Raw genomic sequence first — 25455 nt, forward strand, 5'->3', positions numbered from 1 at the left:
ATGCACCATCTGTAAAATTAATAGTTTGGGACCAGATATTCTTTATGATTCCTTCTGCTATAAAACTAACTGGCCGGTTAATTTTGAGGCCAAATAATGTTTAAGTGGTTGTCCTTTTATATTATTATATCTATTTCATTAATACAAATAGTGTAAAGTGGTCTAGAAATCCCTACTCTCTTTGCCCTGGTATTACATACATTAAAATTTACTTTACTGTGTGTGTGTGTATGTGTGTGTGTGTGTGTGTACAGAGACAGGGACAGAAATGAGATGAAGAGAGGGAAGGAGAAAGACAAGGAAAAGAAGGAGGGAGGAAAGAGAGAGAGAGAGAGAAAGATCGTAAGAGTGAGCCTGGGAGTGGCACAGAGATAGACACAAACTATATTGAAAAGTTCACTAAATCAGAGAATTTGCCCAGCAAAAAGAATCATAAGAATGATCTAATATAGGATACTATGAGGATCTTTTAAACTAGCTCAAGTGTAATTGTTCTACTGCATATGCTTTTCCCCACCCTGCATACAGTGAGGTGTTTGAAAGAAAATATTAGTAACTTTCTAATAACTTAGTTATTTTTAACTTGTTAGTCACAATTCCTGTCTCTTTGAAAAAAAAATTTATCTTACAGGATAAATTAATTTTCAAGTAAAAGTCCCTCAGACAAGGAAACAATGGTTATTTATTAAAAATGCTTTTACGAGAAAGTACAATAACTACTGATAAAAGATGGAAACATGAGTCAGAATCATTGAGTTAATACACTATTCCCCATATGTGTTAAGCACTTTGGAATCTCCCACCTTTTTCCTGATGGACAAAATCTACCTGGAGGAAGAGATGATCCACGGAGATGGTACATATCATCACCCTGTGTATATGACTTGTCCCATCTTATTATGGTTGTGTGTGACATATTATGAAAGACCACTGTGTCCCACACCTGGGGCTAATGAACATAGCCATGAGCTGTATTTCAACTACATCCACTATTTTACAAATCACAGATTGCATGGAAGGTTTGATAGGAGCATCGTGAAGAAATATAAATGTAACTTTACATTATGGTAATTTAGAAATAGCAATTTAAGTATACTGAGAAATGCTGAGAATGCTAACTTAAATCATAAAAAGATAAAAATGTCTACCATACAAAAACTCTAATGAGGCCTATTCTAGGAAGAGACCCATATATTTTTTCTTATGAATACTGGAAACTCAGTATATTCTTTGTGCTATAATTAAAAACTTATCTAAATTTGCCCACATTACATTAAAAATTGAGATCCCTGCATTCCAACTCGTATTTAGCCTTAATATCTATACTTTAAATTCTTTTTAAAAAATAGTCATGGTAGGATTCCAAACACGTGGTGAAATTTTGGATTTTCTTTTTTTTTTTTTTTGAAATTTTGGATTTTCTATTAGTTAGATTTTTTGCTTATGAAATTGTGTTTAGTCTATCGACTTTTTCCTATATAAAGAACTCTAACCATCTCACAAAGATTGTATAGAAAAGAAATGATAATTATGATTACCAAGATGTTGGACCTAAGGTATGGAACTAATAAAAATGTAAACCGAAACAATATAAATCCTCCCAAAATCAATTTTTGTGGTATTTGCTATTGTTCACACTGATTACTTCTTTACTTTTCTTTTCTTTAGGTTTCCTTTCAGCATTTCTAAAACTCCTATGAGAGCTTGTTTAGGACAAAGGGTTAGTACCCAAGATATATAAAGAACTTACAAAACTCAACACCCCAAAACCAAATAATCCAACTTAAAAATGGACAGAAGAGGGGCGCCTGGGTGGCTCAGTGGGTTAAGCCGCTGCCTTCGGCTCAGGTCATGATCTCAGGGTCCTGGGATCGAGTCCCGCATCGGGCTCTCTGCTCAGCAGGGAGTCTGCTTCTCTCTCTCTCTCTCTCTCTCTGCCTGCCTCTCTGTCTACTTGTGATCTCTCTCTGTCAAATAAATAAATAAAATCTTTAAAAAAAATGGACAGAAGACATGAACAGATATTTCTCCAAAGAAGACATCCAGATGGCCAACAGACACATGAAAAGATGCTCAACATCACCCATCATCAGGGAAATGCAAATCAAAGCCACAATGAGATATTGCTTCACACCCGTCAAAATGGCTTACATAAAAAAATGCAAGAAACAAGCATTGGCAAGGATGTGGAGAAAAAAGAATCCCTCGTGCACTGTTGGTGGTTATGCATACTGCTGTAGACCCTCTGGAAAACAGGATGGTGAGTCCTCAAAAAGTTAAAAATAGAACTACCCTATGATCCAGCACAAGCACGACTATGTATTTACCCTAAGAATACAAAAGTACTAATTCAAACGATACATGCACACTGAATTTAATAGCAGCATTATCTACAATAGTGAAGTTATGGAAACAGCCCAGCATCTATCTGATGGATGGATAAAGAATATATAGATATTTAACATATTACTATTGAACATATTACTATTACTCAGCCATAAAAAAGAATATAATCTTGCTTTTGCAATGACATGGGTGGAGCTAGAGAGTACTATGCTGAGCAAAATACGGCAGAGAAAGGCAAATACCACACGATTTCATTCATATGTGGAATTTAAGAAACAAAACAGACAAGCAAAGGGGCAAAAAGAGAGAAGAAGGGAAAACAAGAAATAGGCTCTTAACTGCAGAGCACAAATGGATGGTTACCAGAAGGGAGAAAGGGGGAGGGGGCGAATTAGGTGATGGGGATTAAGGAGTGCCCTTGTGATAAGCACTGGGTGTTGTATGGGAATGTTGAATCACTGTATTATACATTAGAAACTAATATCACACTTTAACTAACTGGAATTTAAACAGAAACTTAAAAAAATAATTTATATTAAACATGGCATTAAAATAAATATTTTTGAAGGCAACAAAGATATCTTTTTTAAAAGATTTTATTGTATTTATTTCTTTGTAAGACAGAGAGCACAAGCGGGGGGTAAGGGCAGAGGAGGAGGGAGAAACAGACCCTCACTGAGCAGGGAGTCCAATGCAGGGCTCAATCCCAGGTCCCTGAGATCATGACCTGAGCTGAGCCACTGAACCACCCAGGCGCCATTTATAGATATCTTTTACCTTCTAATTTAGGCCAACAAAGAGGCAGATAAGGGGTGACAAGTCATCCAAAGTAGAATTCTATTACAGAGATTCTTTAAAGGATCCAAACACATGTGATCATGTCCCCCAAACCACAACGAAAGTGTGAAAGAATGAACCTAGCTTTGTTCCTCCTCCAAGAATAGCAGAATCATAATGGGGTTATTAATAAATGGAGAGAGGAATGAAATAAATATGGCCAAATTTCCAAGAGTAAAATAAATGTCAGTTGTTAGATATATTTCACTTCATATTTTCAATGATGGTATGCATATAAAATCTCACATTTCCTTTATTATTATTATTATTTTTTAGATTTTATTTGACAGAGATCAGAAGTAGGCAGAGAGGCAGGCAGAGAGAGAGGAAGGGAAGCAGGTTCCCCACTGAGCAGAGAGCCCGACGTGGGGCTTGATCCCAGGACCCTAAGATCATGACCGGAGCTGAAGGCAGAGGCTTTAATCCACTGAGCCACCCAGGTGCCCCTCTCACATTTCCTTTAAAGATAATAACCTGTTGGTAAGCAACACCAAGTCAAGTAAGATGATAAAATTCTGCTTGGGAAATTAAATTGAGTAGAGGAAAAGAAATTTTTTTATATTGAAATTTTAAAAATTACTAAAATAAATTAAATTATGATTGTTAATTGCAAATGTGACATAAGCCTCCAAAAAAAAGATTATACATGTGAGGTATCAATTGGGATAAAATGAGTGAAGCTTATGTAGTATTAGTGTGATTAAAAGGAAAAAAAGTACATTGTAATTTTTGTTATATAATTTAATCCATGTTGTCATATAATCTTATCCATGTTAGCTAAATAAATACTTTCCATTAGATTAGGATCACTTAAGTTGAGCATAATTATGTACAGTGAGAGAAGTAACTATTTAAATATAGGGATTTTAAATAATTCTCATGCTTGGATATCAAGCTGATTATCTTTTTCCATAAGTGCTCATGATGACTGTTATCAGTCAAGGTAATTAGAAAAACCATCCAGAGAGACTAATATCCTGCAGTTTAATACTCCCTCAGAATTCAAAGGAATGCATCCTAAATGTTTCCTGAATTGGGACATCTCCTGAAATGCTTCTGTTCAACACTGAGAAGAAAGAGGAATGAAAGTTAGGTAGGATCACTCTCAGAGACAGATGATGATTCAATGGAGACACCAGGAGAGATCAGCCCAAGCTAGAGACCATTCTGAACGTCGTTCAACCTTCCAAATGCTCACATGGGAATACTAATTATACTGAGGATTCTAAACAAAACTGCAAACTAGAATGAGCTGCTCTCTTTTGACGTTAAATCCCCCTTTCTGAATTCCTCTCTTCCTTTTCTCCTTTTTCTGGACATCTGGCATTGTTCTCTAATGGTGTTCAATGCACATGCCCCAGCTTCTTGGCTTTAACCTATCCTTTACCTTGCCATAGATAAAGACCCCATTTCCTGAGGTGAAGGGCATGGATTTTGTCACTAAGCCCAATTGCTTTAGTTTAAATTCCAGCTTCAAACGGCTGGAACAAGTTATTAACTGATCTTTACCTTTATTTTTCAATCTGTAAAACTAGAAATAAAAATTATATTTATAATGGGTCCTAAACTTAACTAGAGTTAAAAATAATTTGTATCACAGTGATTTCATTATCCAAAATGTTGCCTGCTGAAGGCTCTAGGCTCTTACCTTCAGCTCCTACCTCTCCTGGAAGCTTAAGATTCACATCTGTAGTTGTCTCCTAGCCATCCCCAAATGATACCTAAAACTCAGTTTGTCCAAAACAATTTAATGTTACTTCTCATACCCGTTCTTCTCCCTTTAGTTATTATTAATGGATATCTAGAATATCCAGAGTCTAGATCTTTGTTAATGTCTTTCCTCTTCTTGCAAATGTCAACCCTAAATACCCTCCTTGTTCTTTCTTGGTTTCTTGACCACTGCTTCCGATTCAGACATTTAGGCCTTCCTTTGTTTGCTAGTTCAACCCCTGTAGTTATCCCTTCTCTCCGTGTTAGGAGGTTATTAGCCCACCCCGTCCATTACCATGCCTCCTGAAACCTATCTGGGGATGGGACTTGGCTCTTAATTGCTTGGGATGTGTCAGGTCAAATAAAATGTTCTGCTAGCTTATATTTAGTGCTATTTGGGTACTGTATTAAAAAAATTCATTTAAATTTTATGTATTTTCAGTTATTTTTGAAGTCAAATTTATGGAGGCATACTTACATAAATTAAAATTCACACTATTTAAGTGCAAAGTTCTAGGACATTGAACAAATGTATATAATCATGCAACCTTGCCACAATCAAGGCACAGAGTATTTCTGTCACTGTAAAAAGTTCCCTTGTGCCACTTTGTGGTCAATAATTTTCCTGCCAGCCCAGGCAACCATTGATCAGATTTCTGTCTAGCTGTTAATTTTTTTTCAATAATGTTTAATTTTACTTGATCCAGGCATAGAAAATAAAATATAGCAAAGCTTTTAAGAATATAGGGTTAAAATCTTGTATTCTAGAACTTAATACTAATGTTCCTAAAAATTAAGATCTTAACAAGAATAATACTTTGTACATGCTGGGAATTGTGCTAAGAGCTTTGCATATTAGGATCACGTCATTTAATCAGTACAACTGTATGTAAGAGGACTATTTCACAATTTTACTTATTAGAAAATTTATATAGGGTAATATAACTAGTGGATGGCTGAAACTGGTCTGTTTTCCAAAATTTATGATCTGAAATAGTCATGAAAGGACTCTCTCTCTTGTCTTCTCTTTCTCTCTCTCTCTTTCACACACACATACATACTACTCAACTCTTAGTTCTTTTTTTGCCCCAACATTCCTTCCTTTTTAACATTTCTCCCTTTTCCTTTTCTAACTGCATCATCTTCGCTTGGTTTTTTTTTTTGTTTGTTTTTTTTTTTTTTTTTTGGTCATACTAACTTATTTCCGAATGACCAAACCTTAAACTATAACATAGTTGTTTTCAATGTTTAATCTTCTTTTTAGAGATTCTTTCTGATTCTCATTCCTTTACTCTGAAATAGCCTATCAACCTCCTTCACATTCTTCATGACCTTAGAATCTATAACTAGGATCTCCCCACCAGTTAGGTCACATGATTAATGAATCTAATCACTTTTACTTACTATCATTTTGCCTTCCATTAAACTTTGCCTTTCTTACTCTCGGTTCCCTTCCTCCCTCATCCCTACTCTCACATCCTACACCCCATCCCCTGAAGCCTTCATACAGGCTAATAAAAAGAAACTATCATCTGTCAAATAACATCCCTCTCTTCAGTTGAATTGTAATCTAATTTAAATTCCCTTAGCAATTATCTTCAATGTAGCATTATTCATGCCAATTTACCCTCTTTCATGTGAAACTGACTTATTCATACCAGCCCTTTTATATTATAATGCTTTCAGTATAGATATAAAAGTATAGAGCTTTAAGTGAGCAAAGAGGAAGTGATCTGAAAACAATCATAACTTATTTTAACCGTGTGCTAATGAATACTTAGTATTGTGTACAAGTTAATACTAAATAACTTGATTACTAATTTACTACATATAATCCTTTCCTTTCAACTCAAATGATTTAAAAAATATTTTAATCATCACTTTACCATCCAGAGCTATACTTTATTCCTTCATCTCCCTGAAAATCTTCAATATTTAAAAAAGATATTTAAATATCTTCTCAGAAAAGGAAGATCTAGAGCAAAAATTATTCTCCTCTTCTGAACTTCAAATGTCCTGACTTTATCTGCTATATATTGATCTTAATTACTTATATAACCCCTGGCTCCTTTGCATAGTCCATTTCTTCTTACCCTTCTGGTTTAATTCAAATTATCACCTCTTCAGGAAGACTTCCTGGATTGCTCCATCTAAAATAATGCTTTCCCATCCCAGTCACACTAAATACATAGGGTTTTAAATAATACTACTTATAACAATCTAAACTTATCTTGTTTAGTGATTATTTGGTCTCCCAAGAATATAATTTCCATGACCGGAGAGAACTGTTATGTTCCCAGCGCCTAGAATAAGGACTAGCATATGAAAATGTTTAGTAGATATCTGTTAAACAAACGAATTTTTCAGATGTGAAATACCTTTATGCCACTAGAATAAGAATTTCAGGCATAAACTCTCCTTTTTATAAGCCAATTATGTTATATGATAGTTTAATATGCCATTTTGATACTTAGAGAAGGATTTGAGTCTAACATAGTCAAGTTTACATATTATTGGACTATTTTATAGACATTTTAATAGCCTTTGCTTTGGATTTTTATTCCTATTTTATTTTTATTCTCATTTTAAATAAAGACTCAGTTTTATTACTCATTGTTTACATTATGTATCTGTCTGACAATGAAATTTTTGGCATAATTGGTTTCAGTAGTAATAATTAATGGGAACTACCATTTTTTACTTCCTAGTATGGAAAGAACCCCGTGACAGGTTCCTTACAGATATTATTACTTTCAAATTTTTTTCAAATTATAAAAAAAATAGAAAAAAGTATTTCTAATTTCTATGGCAATAAAATTATTCAATTAAATGGTTGCATATGTATCATAATTTATTTGGCCATTCCCCCATTAGTAAACATTCACAGTAACATCCTTTTCATTGCTATAAATAATGCCTTAATAAGACTTTGGTACATACAGTTTTATGTGAACTCTATTTCCACTAGGTCAAAAGTCTGTGAATATTTTTAAGGGCTCTTGGTTTATTTTGAAAAATTACTCTTTAAGAAGATTATACTAAATTATGTCACCACTCTTATAGCACACTCCCACCAGCATTAAAGCATTGTTTTTTAAACAGATGAAACACAGTATCTCGTTTTCTAAAAAGTCTTCTATTTGATTATTAGTGGAATGAATTTTTTTAAATATATTTACTATCCACTAAATTTCTTGCTTAGTGAAATGTCTGTACATGTCTTTTGCCCATTTTTCTATTAAAGTTTTAGAGACTACATAATTTATTTGTCCCAGTGATTCAAGTGTTAAGGCTTTTAATAATCTGAGGTGCTGCAAATACATTTCGCAGTTTGCTGCCTTTTAATTGGCTTATGCTGATTTTGAGATTCTGAAGTTTATACCCGTCACACTGCAGGCAAGACTCTTTCCAAATTTCATTACTTAGGAATGTATTTGTTTTATTCTTAGAAAGTCCTGCTCTTTTAAGAGAAAAGCTCTTTCATTAAAACATAATTAACCCTTTAATCCCCCCACCCCTTTTTTAAAAGATTTATTCACTTATTTGACAGAGAGAAAGACAGCAAGAGCAGGAACACAAGCAAGGGGAGTAGGAGAGCGAGAAGCAGACTCCCCAACGAGCAGGGAGCTGGATGCGGGGCTCAATCCCAGAACCCTGGGATCATGACCTCAGCTGAAGGCAAAGGCTTTAACCCACTGAGCCACCCAGGAGCCCCTAATTAACCCTTTAATCTAACTGTACCCAAAGTCACATCCCCATTGGGTGACAGAAACTGGATTAGAATTCAGACCGATCACATTCCAATGTTCTTGCTTTCTACCCAACTCTGTCGCCCCAGAAATGAAAAAGCTCTTCAGTCTGGTTGCAGCTCTGCGGACCGCAGCCGCGTCCTAAACCGGAAGTCACAAGCTAGCGGAAGGGATTTGTCATGCATATGACAAAAATTACTAATTCTGTATCATAGAATGAAGGACCACACATCAAAATGCCTGCGCTTCAATACACCTTACTCAAAATAAGTTGGTTTTTAACATACTTTATAAAATTTTAAAAAAATATAGTTTCACTTACATTGTGCTTACTAAGCACCAGACACTTCTTTTAGGTGATTTACAGGTTATATATGAATGTATTTAATCCATACAATAGCCTTTTGCTGTACTATTATTATCCCTGGTTTTGACAGGAGGAATCTGAGGTGTGTACCAAGAGCAACTTTGTCTGATCAGCCGGCAAATACATGGTGGGGCTGGTCAGGCGGTCTAGTTCCAGAGTCTGTGCTCCAGTACTGCTGTGCAAGCTAACATTTCTGATAGGAACAAATATTTTCCTCAATAACTGAAATTTTCAGGACAGAGAGCTAAGGTGGACAATAGGCCAATGTAAAATAGAAGATTATAATATTCAGATTGCACAAATAATACCTTGAGAAGTAACATCTTAAATTCAGGATGTCTCTTCCAAGGCAAATGGAATTTTCTATCCATAAAAAATTTAAAAAACAATGCATTCCAAACCCCAATTTAAAAGCAAGATACCTGAAACCCAAAGATCTGAAATTATGTGTCTGGGATCATACAGCTCCATAGCAAGACTAAAGCGAAAACTAGGTTTCTTGACTGCCAGTCTCATAGTTTATTCTATTAATCTTTTATTAATATTATTAATATTCTCATAACCTATTGAGTTATCTTTCTAATTTCCCTCACACCACCCACACAAGGAAGAAATACTCAAGACTATTTTTATTCCACATGTGGTTATTCCTATTATTTCAAGTTCCAAGAACTTTCTAAACTCTCCTTTTATATTTGCATATTTATAGGCTTTAGAGAATTAGTCTTAAGTATTATGCTTTATTAATAGGATGTGATTATGTTTATATATATATGTGCATATACTCATATTTTATATGATACCTTTTTAGATAAATATCACAACACAGGGCACCTGGGTGACTCAGTGGGTTAAGCCTCTGCCTTTGGCTCAGGTCATGATCTCAGGTCCTGGGATCGAGGCCTGAATCGGGCTCTCTTCTCAGCAGGGAGCCTGCTTCCCCCTCTCTCTCTGCAGGCTGCTCTGCCTACTTGTGATCTGTCTGTCAAATAAATAAGATCTTTAAAAAAAAAATCCCAATACTACTTAATAAAACGTTAAACGCAAACTTACATAAAATATTCCAAGCTGCTCTGTCTCTTCTAATGTCTAAGGTAGCCAGCACAGTAATGAACAGGGAGTTGACACGACATTCTTCCTTAGAAACTGACTGATTTACATTTTCCAGTAGAATTTCAGTATACTACAGAGTTATGGTTTTCATGACTGAGCAAATCTTGAGTATCTATCTATATCTTAGACTTTTGTCAATAATAGAGCCCATGAAATATAGATAGGATAGAATCAATGCACAGAAAATACCTAAAAATGGATAGAACCTGTGTGTAATGATAAGACTGATAATAAATCAATAATTGAAAGATTTGGGAGAATTTCAGTAACAGCTTATATGCATGTTTACATGTGTACATATTCATAGGTATAGCAAATTTCCCCTACAATGAATGTTACTTCTCTTTACCTTTTAGAATATAACACGAATAGAATGAGAGGTCACGTGAAAGCACCTGACATTCAGAACATGGCACATATGCCAAACAAATGTGATAAAAACTGAAGTGCAGGTTTGGAATAATGTATCTCAAGGGCAACATTCATAATAATCACAGAAAAAAAAACAAAAAAGAAACTGTTTTAGTGATAAAAATAATACTGTATTAATTTTGAAAAAAATTTGCCTTAGCTAACCCCAATAGGAAGTGAAGTAATAATTTTATTAAGAATTATAGAAAGTTAACCGAAATTATTGTGGAAATCATTTCATAATTTATACAAATTAAAATCACAGTGTTATACTAATATTTATATAATGTTTGTCTTTTTAAGTCATCTCTATGCCCAACGTGGGGCTTGAACCCACAACCCCGAGATCAAGAGTCACATGCTCTACCGACAGAGCCAGCCAGGTGCCAACCCACAAACTGAAACAATATTATATGCCAATTATGTCTTAGAAATGTTGGAAAAATTTTTAAAAGTATTAAAAATAAATTTTAAAAAATTAGAAAAGAATAACTTCAATGCAAAGGATATGTTAGTTATTCCCAGTTGTATTTTTATCAAGAAGTGTTTAAAATCTATTCAACTTGAATTGCTAAGCTTTGCAAATTAACATTAGTGCCTGGCAGACCAATGGACCAGTCTGAAATAGAAATTTTTAAACATATTTTCCAAAACTCTTGATGTAGCACAGAACCAACTATAACAATGTAACAACTAGTTAGCATCATAATGTAATAATTGGTATTATAATATAGTAATTTACCTATGGAATTAGTAAGAAATATGGCTGACAAAACATCTTTTGTTTTTGAGATTTTCTTAGGAGTAAAATACATATTACACAAACACTAAGATTGCTAGATGCTCTAGACCAGGTCTAGAAGTAATTCTGAAAATTTGTGTAGTTAAAACTTGAATTCAAAAACGTGAGCAGATGTTATCTCATGGAACATACCAAACTGTATTTTTAAAACCTTTTTGCATCATTAGCTTTCTGTCAAATGGTCTCTAAGATCTGTTTAACAATTATCTAAAAAAAAATACATTTGTCATATGAAATTTCTTAAGAGTAAGAAGAAAAGTGTAAACCCTAATAAAACTCACTATTTCTCATTTAGAAGAAACTCAGTTATTATTTGCAAGGGGTAAAATTAGTGGGTTTTTTTTTTTTCCCCTGCTTCAAAATGTGTGATCAAATGCCATTCCTTCATTTAGGGTGTAGAACTATGTTGCAATGACCATACTTGGAACTACTAACAGAAACGAAGGTCCTTTGTGGTGTAAAATGTAAAATATACATTTCAACTTAATATGTCAGGAAAATGATTAGCTTTAAGAAGTTATTTTCCCATCACAATTTGGTTCCAAGTATTAAGAGGTCGTGTTTGATACAGAGAAATAACCAACTTACATATTCATTAGAGATATGATGGTAGTTTAAAAAAGATATGATTTTATTAGTCAGTCTCCAGTCAGTTTCTGAAAAGCTTTAACTTCATCTAACTTTTATCAAACAGTTGGAAATCCATTCTGAATTGCTTGTTACAAAATTTGCTGTTTTCTAAAATTACCTCCTTTTTCCTGAAGCTCCTCTTACTACCTACTCTATCATTCTCTCCTTACTCCTTTGGAATGGAATGCATTAGTTTTCATTTATCTCTAGGCTTTGAAGAGTTTGTGGAAACCTAAACTCAGTGCTAGGTAATAAGATTAAATTCCCGCTGACAGTGTTGGGCGTCTACAACTAGAACTGAGAAAGCTCACTCCAGCTTCCTCCCACCTGAAGGAAAGTTAAGTGTTGTAGATCTATAGCTACAACTACAGCTTTAGAGTATGCACTAAGAAAGACTTCAAATTATTTTTAGGTAAAAATTAAAAGTAATTTGGGACCTGATATTTGAACACAACAAAAATCACTTTTCTCCGTATTTTAACCATTCCACATGTGTCCTAGACAGCACTGACTTTTCTTAAGAAAAGTTGCTTCCATTATCGATCTTCTCCTCTCCCTAATTTTCAAACTCCCTCAACTAAGTACTTTCCTTTTACCTTTATGCCTATCATGGAGATTCCTTTATTCAATCAGTTGAATTCCCCCTCCCAAAGCCAAGCTTACATTCTTTATTTTTCTCCGTGTTTTCTCTCCTACCACATTCAATACTTTATTCCTTCCTTATCTTAGCATTATTTTCTTTTTTTAATATACATATAAATATATAAAGATTTTATTTATTTATTTGACAGACAGAGACCACAAGTAGGCCGAGACGCAGGCAGAGAGGGTTGGGGGGAAGCAGGCTTCCTGCTGGGCAGGGAGCCCAATGCGGGGCTCGATCCCAGGACCCTGAGATCATGACCTGAGCCAAAGACAGAGGCTTTAACCCACTGAGCCACCCAGGTGCCCCACATCTATTATTTTCTTAACATTTTCTGATCTGTAGCCTCAGCTGCACGTGCCCTGAGCTTCCTTCTCTAATTTTTCCCACATTCCTTCCCACATCTTCATCTTTTCTGCTGTGAATTCTGAAGCTCCATTGTTTTTACTGAAATCTTACACATGATCAGCCTCATTTTGGAGTGTTCATCTCACCTGTTAGCCTGAATGGAAAGTTAACCCTTCCACCAGAACACTACCTCCGCCAGAAACATTTTGAGGAGAAACTGCTCGAAATCCTATACTCTAAGTAATATGGAATCCCAGAAGTGGCATCAGCATACTTCTAGATCTGCAGTGCTGCTTCCACATGCTTACTTTTCTAATTTCATATAAAATCGACTCACATGATATTCACACCATTATACTTCCTTGCTGCTACCATCCTCCTGGGCAATTTCCTTCACCCATTTCCTGTCAAACTTAGGCCATCAGTGACTTCAATGCCTATATAAAAATGCTACATCAAAATTTGTTACTTTCCTTTCCTTTCCAAACTGTCATCCACGCTCCACTTCAGAATTTCACTCCCAGGACCAAACCCTGTAGCTTTATACCACTCGGGATTGTCTAACATCTGAAAACTCTAAGCATTAAATCAGTCTCTGAAAAAAACCTTCTCCGTTTGCCTCCATTAGCCTTGAATGCTTCCACAAATTCCAGTTTTACTGAACCCCTTCTCTTCCAGCTCACGGAAAACTTTGCATCCGAACACGATTTAACAAGACCTCATGATTTCACATGACAAGCGACTTCCCTAATCTATCTTGTATATCACTTTATTTTTTCTCTCAAGATTTTATTTATTTATTAGGGAGAGAGAGAGCGCACAAGCAGGGTGAAGGGCAGAGGGAAAAGATGTGGGACTTAATGCCTGGGACTCCAGTGGAAGTGGAAGTGGAAGTATCCAGTGGAAGGCAGATGCTTAACCAACTGTGCCAGGCACTCTAGGACATCACTTTAAACACTTGACTTGCCGGTCCCCCTCAACATCCTCATCCTCTTTTTCTCTCTATTATAACTGCTCACAAACTTCCAACAATTTATCTGAAGTGTGCTAATGAGTCAATGATACATTAGAGAACCAATGTCATCACAAATTTAAGTTCCTCACTTACACTATCCTCTTTCTACGTATCTGTGGTGAGCTTTCTTATATTCCCCATGGTAGCTACTCTTCAGTTTGTAATTTCCCCCAAGCCATTCATTCATTCCCCTAGTCTACATTCATCTTCATTTCCCACCCCTGCCCCTTTAGACCTGTCTTTCCTTCTCTTCCATCTGGCTCCCATCCTCCACAACTTCACTGACACCAATTAGGCAAAGATTGTTATTGGTTAGTTTTGTCACTTAACAATATTTGTTCTTCTCTTGAATTTTTCTGATGAGTATACCCTTCTGGAAACACTTCCCTTTCTTGAATTATGTTCTTTTCTGCATATCCTACTGTCCTTCAGTAGTTCTCTTCATCATGGTTTTCTGGCTCTTGTTTTTTATCCACTCCTTAAATGTAAATAAATGTTGGTAATCCCAGAAATGTGACTGTTGGTTCTCTTCTTAATCTTCATATGCTTCTGACAATTCCATTCACTCCAATGGAATCAGTTAAGGGATGATACTCTATTCTATGTCTCCAGCCCAGACTTCTCTGATTTTCTACATCCATACCTTCAATCACTTCTATTAGATAGTCATATCTTAATATTCCAAAGGAATGTCAAACTCAACCCACCCTCAAACTGAATTCTTTTACCTTTTTCCCCAAAACGTGTTCATTCCTTATCCTGACAAAATAGGCCACCATTTATCCATACATTTCCGTCACCTGAAATTATCTTATTCCCTCCCTTTCTTGCATTGACAATATCTAATCAGTGACTAAGTTCTACAGATTCTACATCTTTATGTAACTTCTCATGTATCAATATCATATGCTACTGATACCTTATGTCAGCCCATTATCATCTCTCTACTGATCTGTGCAACAGCCTCATAAACGATTTTTCTGCTTTTACTGCTCTAGCCCATTTTTTACATAGCTTTTCACAGTAATATTTCTAAGAAAAAATATCTGATCTTGTTCTTTTCTTGCTTTATATATTTCCATATCCCACATGATCTTCAGAAACACTCCCCTGCCTATTTTTGCCTAAACTTGTTTGAAGTCATTTTCCCCATATTGTTTCCTCTGCCTGAAATGTACTCTACCCAGGAGGGAAACATCTTTCTAGTTTTTAATGTTTATTTCATATGTTATCTCTCCTATGAAGTCTTTCTTGAATAATATCCATACTTTTCAGGTGGAAATGATCATACCATCCTTTATGATTCCACTGCATTCTATATACACAGATTTCTCATAGCACCTGCACTACTACTGCATTTATTTATCAGACTCACACTAGAAAAAGCCTGCAAAGACGGGGAGCTATTGTGTGTCCTGTTATTTCCAGCACCTAGAACAGTATCACATCACATGTGCTTAATAAATGAGTGTTGAATGAAGGTTCAAGTTCAGTTCAAGTGTTATTTCTTCCATGAAGCCTTTTCTGGCCATCTAGCTGAAACAGATTTTATTTGACTTTATATCTTTGTAGACCATATTGCTAGAATCATCCATATTTGCACATAAACACAGCATGTTACCCACATATTTTAACTCCTCAGTGATACTGAGAGCTTGTTTAGGACATGTATTAGATCTTTAATGTTCTCCAAATGTCTAGCACATTGCAGAACTCATGATAAAAATAAAGTACTTTTAGAATTATGTAAAATGAAGTTGAAAACAAGGTTGAAGTCTAAAATAAGTTGAAGAATGAGTATGATTCATTTGTTAACTTAATATCACTGACAAAATACTATATATCTTTATGTATATATGTATAAACATATATACATATACATATACATATCTTTGGATCTGGATTTAGTTACCCATTATGGAAAAATACACACACACACACACATGCACACACACATACATATTACATTAAAAATTAATCATTTTATTTTTATCAATCTAATTGGAGCAGTTGCTGTTAAAAGTTGAATATACCACTACCTAAAATAAAAAGGCCTGCAAGATTTAACATTTTGTTATATTAGAGGAAAATGAAAAATTATGAAATGAAGAAAAAATGTAAAAAATTTCTAAAATAAGTTAGATACATGAAAAAATAACAAAGAAAAGCAGTAGAAGAGACAGACCTGCATGTCTTCTCCTTGTGGAGTCCACTTCTTCTGTGGCCACATCGTGTAATGGACAGACATAGACAAAGGAGATGGGTGTGAGTGGATGTACTCGAAAGGTAAAAAGTGACACTGAAGGAAAGGGCCCCAAATCATTTTGAGAAAAATCCTGTACACAGTTGTAGGGAAGATATAATAAAATACATACCATATTAAAAAAAAATTTTAAAAGAATACAGAAGAACTGATGGAGAATTGGGTAAACTATTATGGATTAGCAGAATCAGAAAAATAAAGTTAGTGTAGAAATAAAGAAGATTCAAAGTTTATAATTATTTATGGACCGCCAATCCTGAACACTGATGCTGAAGAAAGATACCATTAGTGAAAACAATGTTCCTTGTATGACCATATTGTTCAAGACATTCCAGAGTCCAGTGAAAATGCTTTTAGAATTTTTAATTATCATCTAAAGAAAAGAATTTAATTGAATAAACTTTAAAAAAGAACATTAAAAATAGTTCCAACAGATTTCTATGTCTTTCAAGTTTCTGAAATTGATGAGTGCACACATGCGCCAATACCCGAATTACTTCACTACAGCAAAATATTACCATAAAATATTATAAAATATGGAGAGTAATAACTAGAAGACTCATTATAAAAAGGGTAGCTGAAAGATATGGCTTATTTAAATATTAAAAATTCAATGAACCTTAAATCTAGACAAATCTTATTTCTTCATATTCCCTTATAATACCTATTTATTCAGAAAATTCTTACAGACACCACATAACACATCACTGACATCTCTATTTAAATTTTCCCCTCAAAATCCAACATCTACTATAATAGATAGAGGACACATTTTGGAAACACTTTGTTCTCCATTGCTAGTGAAGTTAGAAGACATTCTATACAGTGATTGAAAGCAGGAAATATCTGCTAAACAGCATTCTAGGAAAAAAAATTCTTTCAAAGGTATTAGTGAGGTAGTATTAGTATGACTGACACAGATAAACACTGTAATACAAAACCAAAATTTCCTATTTAATCACATAATTAGTTTTGAGAACATAAAATTCTTAAATCAAAACACCAAATTCACTTCTGCAATGGTTATATCATGGTTTTTGAGAGATATATGGAAAAACATATTATATCAAAATATACTTGAAATATTGATATACTGAGATTATAACTCTTAAAAGGATTCTTTCTTATAACAAATTTATCTCTTTTCTTGAATAGTGAGAAAATGAAAACTTTCCACCAGGAAAAGATTGCTAAGATGACCAAAACTTGTTTTCTTAGAAAAAAGAGAAATCCTAGTATGAATTGTAGAGAACTGAAAAGGAATGACACATTTCGAAATTTAACAATGTCATTTTGATTATTGCTTGAGCACATCTTTGATCTATTCAAAATTGGACACTACATTCATCATAATTATTGTATTACAAACCAGACTGTGTTGGTAGGATTGGCCACTATTGGAAAAGCATTATCCTCCTGAAATGTACCCCATACATTAATATGATATATGACATATTTTGTTTTCCATCCCCCTGTCCGCCCACTTCTCAAAGAAGATAGAAAAATCAGAGATACATTAATAACTCAGTTTAATTCTGAATTGTATTTTATCTCATATGATTTTTCATTTGCAAAATTTTTCTACATACATATTTACCACCTTACTAAAATAATTTCCTTGCATATTAAAATGAAATTGATATGAATTGGATAAAATGACGGCTTAGGTATAGTCCTTCTCTAAGAAAAAAATTTATTATCATTACTATTATTTTTTGCAGAAAATGTAACCACAAAATAAATAAATGACGCTCTTTCTCTACCTAGCATTTTTCTGTATCTTGAATTATTTTATAATGGCACAAGGCAATGTTTTTCATGTTATATAGATTCAAAACATCCAAAAGTCTTCTCCACTCATTCATTCATTAATCACAGAGAATAACTGAGGCATACAGAGTTCAAGTGACTTACCCAAGGTCACACAACAAGTTCAGTGGCAGAACCAGTAATAGAACAGAGGACTCCTGATTACCAGGTCAACTTTCTTTCTACTAGATGGTATATGACCCAATAAAAACACGTGAAATAAAAATTCAAGCAAAGAAAAAACAAAAAAAATCTTCTCATGGTGGCACCTGATCTGGACAATTTATTACATAGTATAGAGTTTGAATTTTTTTTTTAAAGGTAACTGCTTCAACTATGCAAGTAATTCACTAAAGTTTTTACTCTTGTGAGAAATAGGATAACACTTAGCTCTAGTAAGTTAATTTTTAATAAAATAACACAAAATTTATATTACATAAAAGGACTAAAGTGGAAGATTTGACAATGATCTCATTACTAACTGAAAGTGCCCATTAAATCATCTTTCCATCCTTATATGACTATGATCCATTAATAAATAGGTCATAACCATTCTTATGTAAAAATCATTTAATTTTAATTAGCAGATAGAATATTCATTTAAATAATAAAATCTCAAAAATTTAAAGTTATACCAAATATATTTTAAAAAATCTTTTGGCTTTCTTGTCTTCCTTGTTGTTAGAATTTGTATTATACATTATTTGCATTATAACAGCCTCATTTTAAAAGAAAAACTTATAGTCAGCATCATTTAAGTGGCCAGATCTTACTTAAATGAGAATAAACTGTAAGTACTTATTTCACATATACCATTGCAATGAATTACAGACTTCTGTAAACCTTGAAGAAGCTAAAAGTAACTGCCTCCACAATTCCTCTCTATTTTTCCTTTGATCATTACTATCCCACATTCTACTTTTCAGTGCTGTTTTAATGGCCATTCTAATGAGAACTCTTTCTAATATTTCCTTTAACCAATAACCAGTTAAATAGTAAGAAGTTAAATATAGTAAAAGTATACCCTTGCTTTGGTATCTGTTATATCATAATTATGGCTGAATTGTAGTTTTAGTTTTTTTTTTTTTTTAAGATTTTATTTATTTATTTGACAGAGATTACAAGTAGGCAGGCAAAGGGGTAGGGGGAAAGCAGGTTCCCTGCTGAGCAGAGAGCCTGATGCTGGGCTCCATCCCAGGACCCTGAGGTCATGACCTGAGACGAAAGCAGAGGCTTTAACCCACTGAGCCACCCAGGCACCCTGCAGTTTTAGTTTTATATTTAAAAATATAAAGACTCTGCAGAGAAAATATACAGTATTTTTTTTTTGTTCATTCCATCATATGAGCCAAGAAAGGAGAAATAAAAAATTTTCATATATTGTATTGAAAAAGACATTTATAGGATATGATGAATACTTCATAAACCCCATAATATCATTTCATCATTTATGGCAAATTATTTTTGAGAAGTATTTTTAAGTTTATGTGCATCAAGCAAAGTAATATAATATCTTTGTGTCTATTTATCTATCAATGTACCTACCAATTAAAGCTGCTATATTTTGGTCCTTAAAATTAAAAAAAGAACTACTGAAGATAAATAGATATATAAAATAATTACTTTCATTGATTTACTTGGTAAAAAAGTTAAGTTTGTAATAATGTATATGATGCCAAATTTTATGCAAAATTTTGTGCAAACCAAAAATTTTCTCTTCCTAATATAATGTATTAACTATTATTAAATTTTGACTTAATACACCTCAAGTTCAAAGAGAAAGAATAATCTGCAATCAACTTAATTTTAAAAGGCATGTACATGGGCCCGTTTATCTATAAATACAGTTTTTACCAAGTATGTATGATATCTATTTGAAACTTATTGATGGCTAATGTTCTTTCTCATTTACCACCATTTACAACAGACATAATATTGGTCCTATTATCAGATGATTTTGTACTTGAGTAAACACAGGTCCTTCAGGAGCAAGAATTCTGTTTAAAACAATTCCTGACCAAAAAAAAAAAAAAAAAAAAAAATCCTGACAATGAAACAAAAGCCTTAATACTTTAAAAGCATACTAGAACTTTCATATAATTAAAAACCAATCATATTATGAGGGCTTTTGAAAGATCATAGTCTTAGTATGTCTCTTTGGGGCAGGAGAGATACTTTTCAAAATGAAGACTAAGCAACTACTTTGTAGGAGTAGTGTCTCAATGGTACAAAGATCAAGATGGATCTAGAATATAAAAATAAAATGTTTACCAAATTTACAGATTTTGAACTAAAACTCTCCAATGTGAAAAAATCTTGAAGAATTAGTTCCTCAACCAAATATCTGAGTTTCTTTTTAAAACTAATTATTACTTTCTGTAATCTTGTCATCAACCATAAAATAATTGAATATTTACAATAACTTCTACCTATTAAAATAAGCAAGGTACAATCTTTTAAAATATTTTGTTATTTTTAAAAGCTCACTAATGAAAATGTTTTTCTTTTAAATGTCTTCTTTCCTAGGTGTACTGTTTTTCACTGATTCTGTCCTTGAGGTCTGACACATAATGCAATTTTAAATACAGAAGAAAAATATACTCAGAGAATGTATTGAGTAAGTTCAAAATACATCACACTATTTATCATAAAAACAACAGTCATTGAATGACAGCTTGGCGTTATAAGCTTATCTGTATATTCAGAGGAAACTGAATCAACTTTAAATAAGCAACTAAACTCATAAATCATGAAATTTCTCTTTATTGATAGGAAAACAGTTATTAACAAAGAATGCTATATTTACATCTGTAGGTATCAATAGTATTTAATTCTGAAATTCCATCAATTGATTTGTCTTGCATAAAGTATTTACTTTGTTTTATATCACTTTTTTTATAAAAAATAAAATTCATTATTCTACAACAATCTGGAAATTACCAGTGTCTAATACTGACTAAGAACATAACCTTGATTCTCTTTTCTAGATTAGATGAATTAGATTAGAATCTAACTAGAAGATTAATTTAGATTATCAGTTTAGATGGAAACGCATTGTTTCTACGTTTAAGAAATGTCAAAGTACTCAAAAATAAAAGGAAGCAAAACTCCACAACACCAAAATAGTAAAAAAGAAAAAATGCTAAGTATTAAACTCACTAACAAAATACATCTTTCAGTATTTACTTTTTCTTAAGATAACTTTTGCAAAGCATAAATCCAAAGGTAGAAGAAAAAAATCCCTACCTTCACCACAGTTACAGGTTCACAAAGAATACAATATTATAAAGTCCATGTTGGAAAAAATTAAAGGTTAATACATTAACTAAATTATATAATGCTAATACTAAGGGCTTATGCATCAAGATGCTAGAGTATGTAGTAAAACAGAACTTGTTACCTGAATAGTTTCTATTTCCAAAATAATATGTAATCATACAGTAACCCAGCAAAGTGTTTCACTGCCCTTTCCTAGAAAGGCACAGACTTATTTTCCAGACAAGAAACAGCAAAGTAAGTAGCACCATCATGGTTTCAGGATAATTACAATAAGGGTAGCTAAGTTACTTCAAAATTTTCCTAGATATAGCATACCTTACACTTAAAAAATAATGAACCAAGGTAGATAATCATTTTTGGAAAAGTATTAATTAATTATCAAACACATCAGAAATCATTTAAAATTATATCTCAAAGTCCATTCTGAACTATTTAAGTCCAAGATCTTTATTTGGAGAAACTGTATCAGTTCCAAAACATTCATTCAGCCTAACTAAAATTATCATTCTCACCAGAGATTTTTGTGGGATAAGTTTAAGTAAAATATGAGATAAAATATTTAATATAAAATATGTTTTTCAGATACATTTCAATTACTATAAGAACAGATAGACTCACAAAGTGAAAATATAAAGCTCAAAGGATTAAAGTTTTTCAATGTTTAATAGCAATGCATTATTATAGGCCATAGTATTCTAGTCTAGAATCAGATTGCTCATTAAAAATTAAACAACGGATTTTTCCATACTCAAATAATCTTGACTTCTGTCAAGAATGTTTTATTAACTTTATGGTCTAAACAAAATCTAATTCACATCTAGCTGAGGAAGATGTTAGTGATTTACACTAAACACTATCCATAAACCCTGAAGTTTAAAATCATTTGTACAATACTTATATTTTTGCTCATATCTAAGATACTAATCTGATAAACACCATTGTATTTCCCAGGAATCTTCATCTATCCCATCAATTAAGTGAGAGATACTGAAAATAAATCACCTTTCTTGCTGATAACCCCCTCAGGACAGTCAGATTTTGAAATATCAAGACTTTTCTTTAAAAGAAGCAGAAACTAGTCCATAATACTTAAAGTTCATCCAAATATTCATTAACATATTTTCTAGCCTATATAGTGCCATTTAGTCCTCTGGTTCTATATTCTTATGTTTAAAATAAAAATTTGAAATGATTTTTAAGTTATTAGCATACATCCTAAAAATGGTAAAATTCCCAGCTATTATTTTTGCACAGATTCTGATAAAACAGCAACAAAAAAGATAGCAGTATACACTATTGATACACATAGCTGACTTTGCATCTCAGATTTGGGTTCAAGTCCTTACGAATTTGTCTAACACCACAAGTTTACTATAACAATCTTCTGATGAAGAATCTTTGACAATTAATGGAAAATGTGATCTTAGATTTTAGTGAATGAAAATTATGTATTAAACATGGATTACAATCAATAGATTATTAGTATCATAGACATACTTAAATATGAAAGAGAGAACGACTCCAAACATGTCTTCCGTAAAGCCCATGCTCAAAACATAGGTAATTAGCCCCACTCACCTGATATCCCATTATTTGCCTCCCATTTTATCACTTCAAAGTTTCAATTATTAAAAATAATCCCCACATATCCCACCTTTCTTTAAGAAACAAACAAAGATATTTAGGAATACTAACATTTAATAAGTGTTTGCTGCCTTAACATACCGCATACTTACTCACGACATTTAGGGTGGGAATTTCCAGGGCCAGTTTGAATTTCCTAGTATATAGGAAAATGAACAATTGCCAAAATAGAAAAATCTATAACCATTTTAAGCCATGACATTAAGGCACTCTAATTACATTAATTTTCCTCTTTTACACACGAAGTTTATATTCAGTTAGAGGACTCAAGGGATAAAATATATATATTCTACCTATGAGAATATACAAATTAATAACATTTAGGAGATTTTAAAAATTCTGTTTGTGAGATTTAAGATTTTTTTTAGCCAAACTTTGCATTGACTTTAATATTCAATGTAATTTATTTACATCAATCTATATGGCTACAAGCCTATTTATGTAATCAGACATCATGGCAAATAAGACAAACAATAGTTTAATGACTAAAGATAACTGATATCACACAATATTGCAAGGAAAGATTTTTACAGTAATAATTTTTGTTATATAAATCATAACATAAATCGTTAATTTTATACTGTTTACCTTTAAATCCCATTAAATATATTAAGATAATTATTATTTTCAAAACAAACTGTGATGCATAATTGAAAAATTGAAAAAAAGGCAAGATATTTCTCTTACAACTTATATATTTAAATTCCCAATGTAAATTCCTGCTTATTTTATTAAATTTCCAGAATGTGTTTTACTAAAAGAGAATTCACAGATTAAGCCATTTGTGCTATAGCATTTTTTCTTCCTCTCCAGACTTACGTAACATAATTATTTTTCTCAGAGCAACCTACTCTTCTCCTTAAAACATTATCACAATTGTGGTAACTTAGTCATTAGTATAATCACTTATAATTTATATATTTTTGCCAGAATGTAAGCTTTATGAGGACATTACTGCATTAGTGTTGTTTACCCAGATAACTCAGTACCAATCACAATTTCTGGCATACAACAGGATAGCAGTGAATATTCATTAATGAGTCAGTTTAAAATTAATTTAATTTATTTTACACTGATACGTTTTAAAGTATAAGTTTCAGAGATGTAAGATGATCTGAGTCACCATATAAAAATACATTAACACTGTTATTATAGATGCAGTCATTTTAATGATAATATCACTATCAGAAAGGCCATCCTAAAATTTGGAATGAAATTTTCAACGGACTCTCATCCAATCATGGATTAAGGCAAGGACTGATTATTCAATTTATTGATTACTTCTGCCCTTTGCTTCTCTTCCTTTTACTCTTGGTTCAAGTTTTTGTCTTCTACTTAGTTAATAATACCTCTTCAAAGAAGAAAAGAAAGAGGAAAATAAAATCACTTAATTTCATTTCAATTCATTTGTAGAAATAATGGACTATAGAGACTACTGAATTCACACAATATGCTATCACTCTTTGTGGCTGTTAGCAATATCTTAGCTGCAAAAGTTGTAAAATAAGTCATTTCCAATATCTGGTATAGTGCTTTGACAGTATTATTGACTTTTGTATAGTACTTTTTAAGGAAGCAAGTAATACCTCCCCATTAAGGTAGTTTAATTATATGTATTTATATTTAATTATATATTGTGATCCCTTTCCATGAAAGTACTTTAATTTGGGCCAAAACAACCAAATATATAAATGACCATTTGTGCTTAAATTAGTCAATTTTTCTCCTAGAAAAGTAATCTTGATAACAAAAAAGAACTTTTTTCCAAAATATGTATAATTTGTTTTCTACACATATCTTGAAATAAAGTGTTCACCACTCTAATTTAAATAGGGTCTACACACTATAAAGTTCACACCAAAATGAGAAAGAAGAGGTACAAGCACACACATAATTAAAAAGCATGAAATGCAATGCTTAGAGTCTCATGCTTTCAGTGATCTTCCAAACCCTGACAAACCTGGCTCAGATTGGTGTTTCTTTTTCGGCAATGGTTTGTCATCACTTATTGTACCATTCACCTTTTTCTGCTGGTCTTCCCATGTAACTTCTAGTATAGACCAAAAAACAATCATCAGAACTTATCAGAAGTATAGACAATGTGTACAACGAGAACCTAAAAATACTTCAGAACCTAATTAGTTTTTAGATTTTTTCCCCCTATGTTTTCCCACAAATTTTATTAATATGTAGTCAATCTTTTAAATATAGGAATGTGATATTTGAATTTTCTTATAAGTTTCAAAATCCAGAGCACTAAAATTTATTCCAGTAATCTCCAAAATTTATTTTTGATAAAATAAGTGGGGCCAAGGTACGAAGCAAATATAATTAAAATGGCTTGGTAAATAAAGGTTTTTTTAGTTGATATTAAATAATATTAATTTATTTTAGAAATAAACATTTTGCTAAACATTATGTTATTATGGTACAATAAAATGTTTATGTGGAATTAAAATGCAGAGACTTCCATACATACCAAGAGAAAA

General features: G+C 32.7%; 1 protein-coding gene across 46 annotated transcripts in view; it reads right to left on the reverse strand.

Moving 5' to 3' along the window:
* Window positions 1-25455, reverse strand: part of RIMS2 (regulating synaptic membrane exocytosis 2) — a 586269-nt gene that overhangs the window by 158166 nt on the left and 402648 nt on the right. For 13 of the 46 annotated variants that reach the window (XM_032858499.1, XM_032858497.1, XM_032858496.1 and 10 more), the window contains one exon: window positions 16157-16189. The exons of 31 other annotated variants lie outside the window; for them this stretch is intronic. In XM_032858499.1, the coding sequence (XP_032714390.1) occupies window positions 16157-16189 (33 nt within the window). The remainder of the gene's footprint in view (window positions 1-16156; window positions 16190-25455) is intronic. 2 more of the 46 variants (XM_032858498.1, XM_032858520.1) reach the window with 1 other exon arrangement.

This window comes from Lontra canadensis, unplaced genomic scaffold, assembly GCF_010015895.1.
Source record: "Lontra canadensis isolate GAN:19392208 unplaced genomic scaffold, GSC_riverotter_1.0 scaffold15, whole genome shotgun sequence".
In the NCBI taxonomy this organism is placed as follows: Eukaryota; Metazoa; Chordata; class Mammalia; order Carnivora; family Mustelidae; genus Lontra; species Lontra canadensis.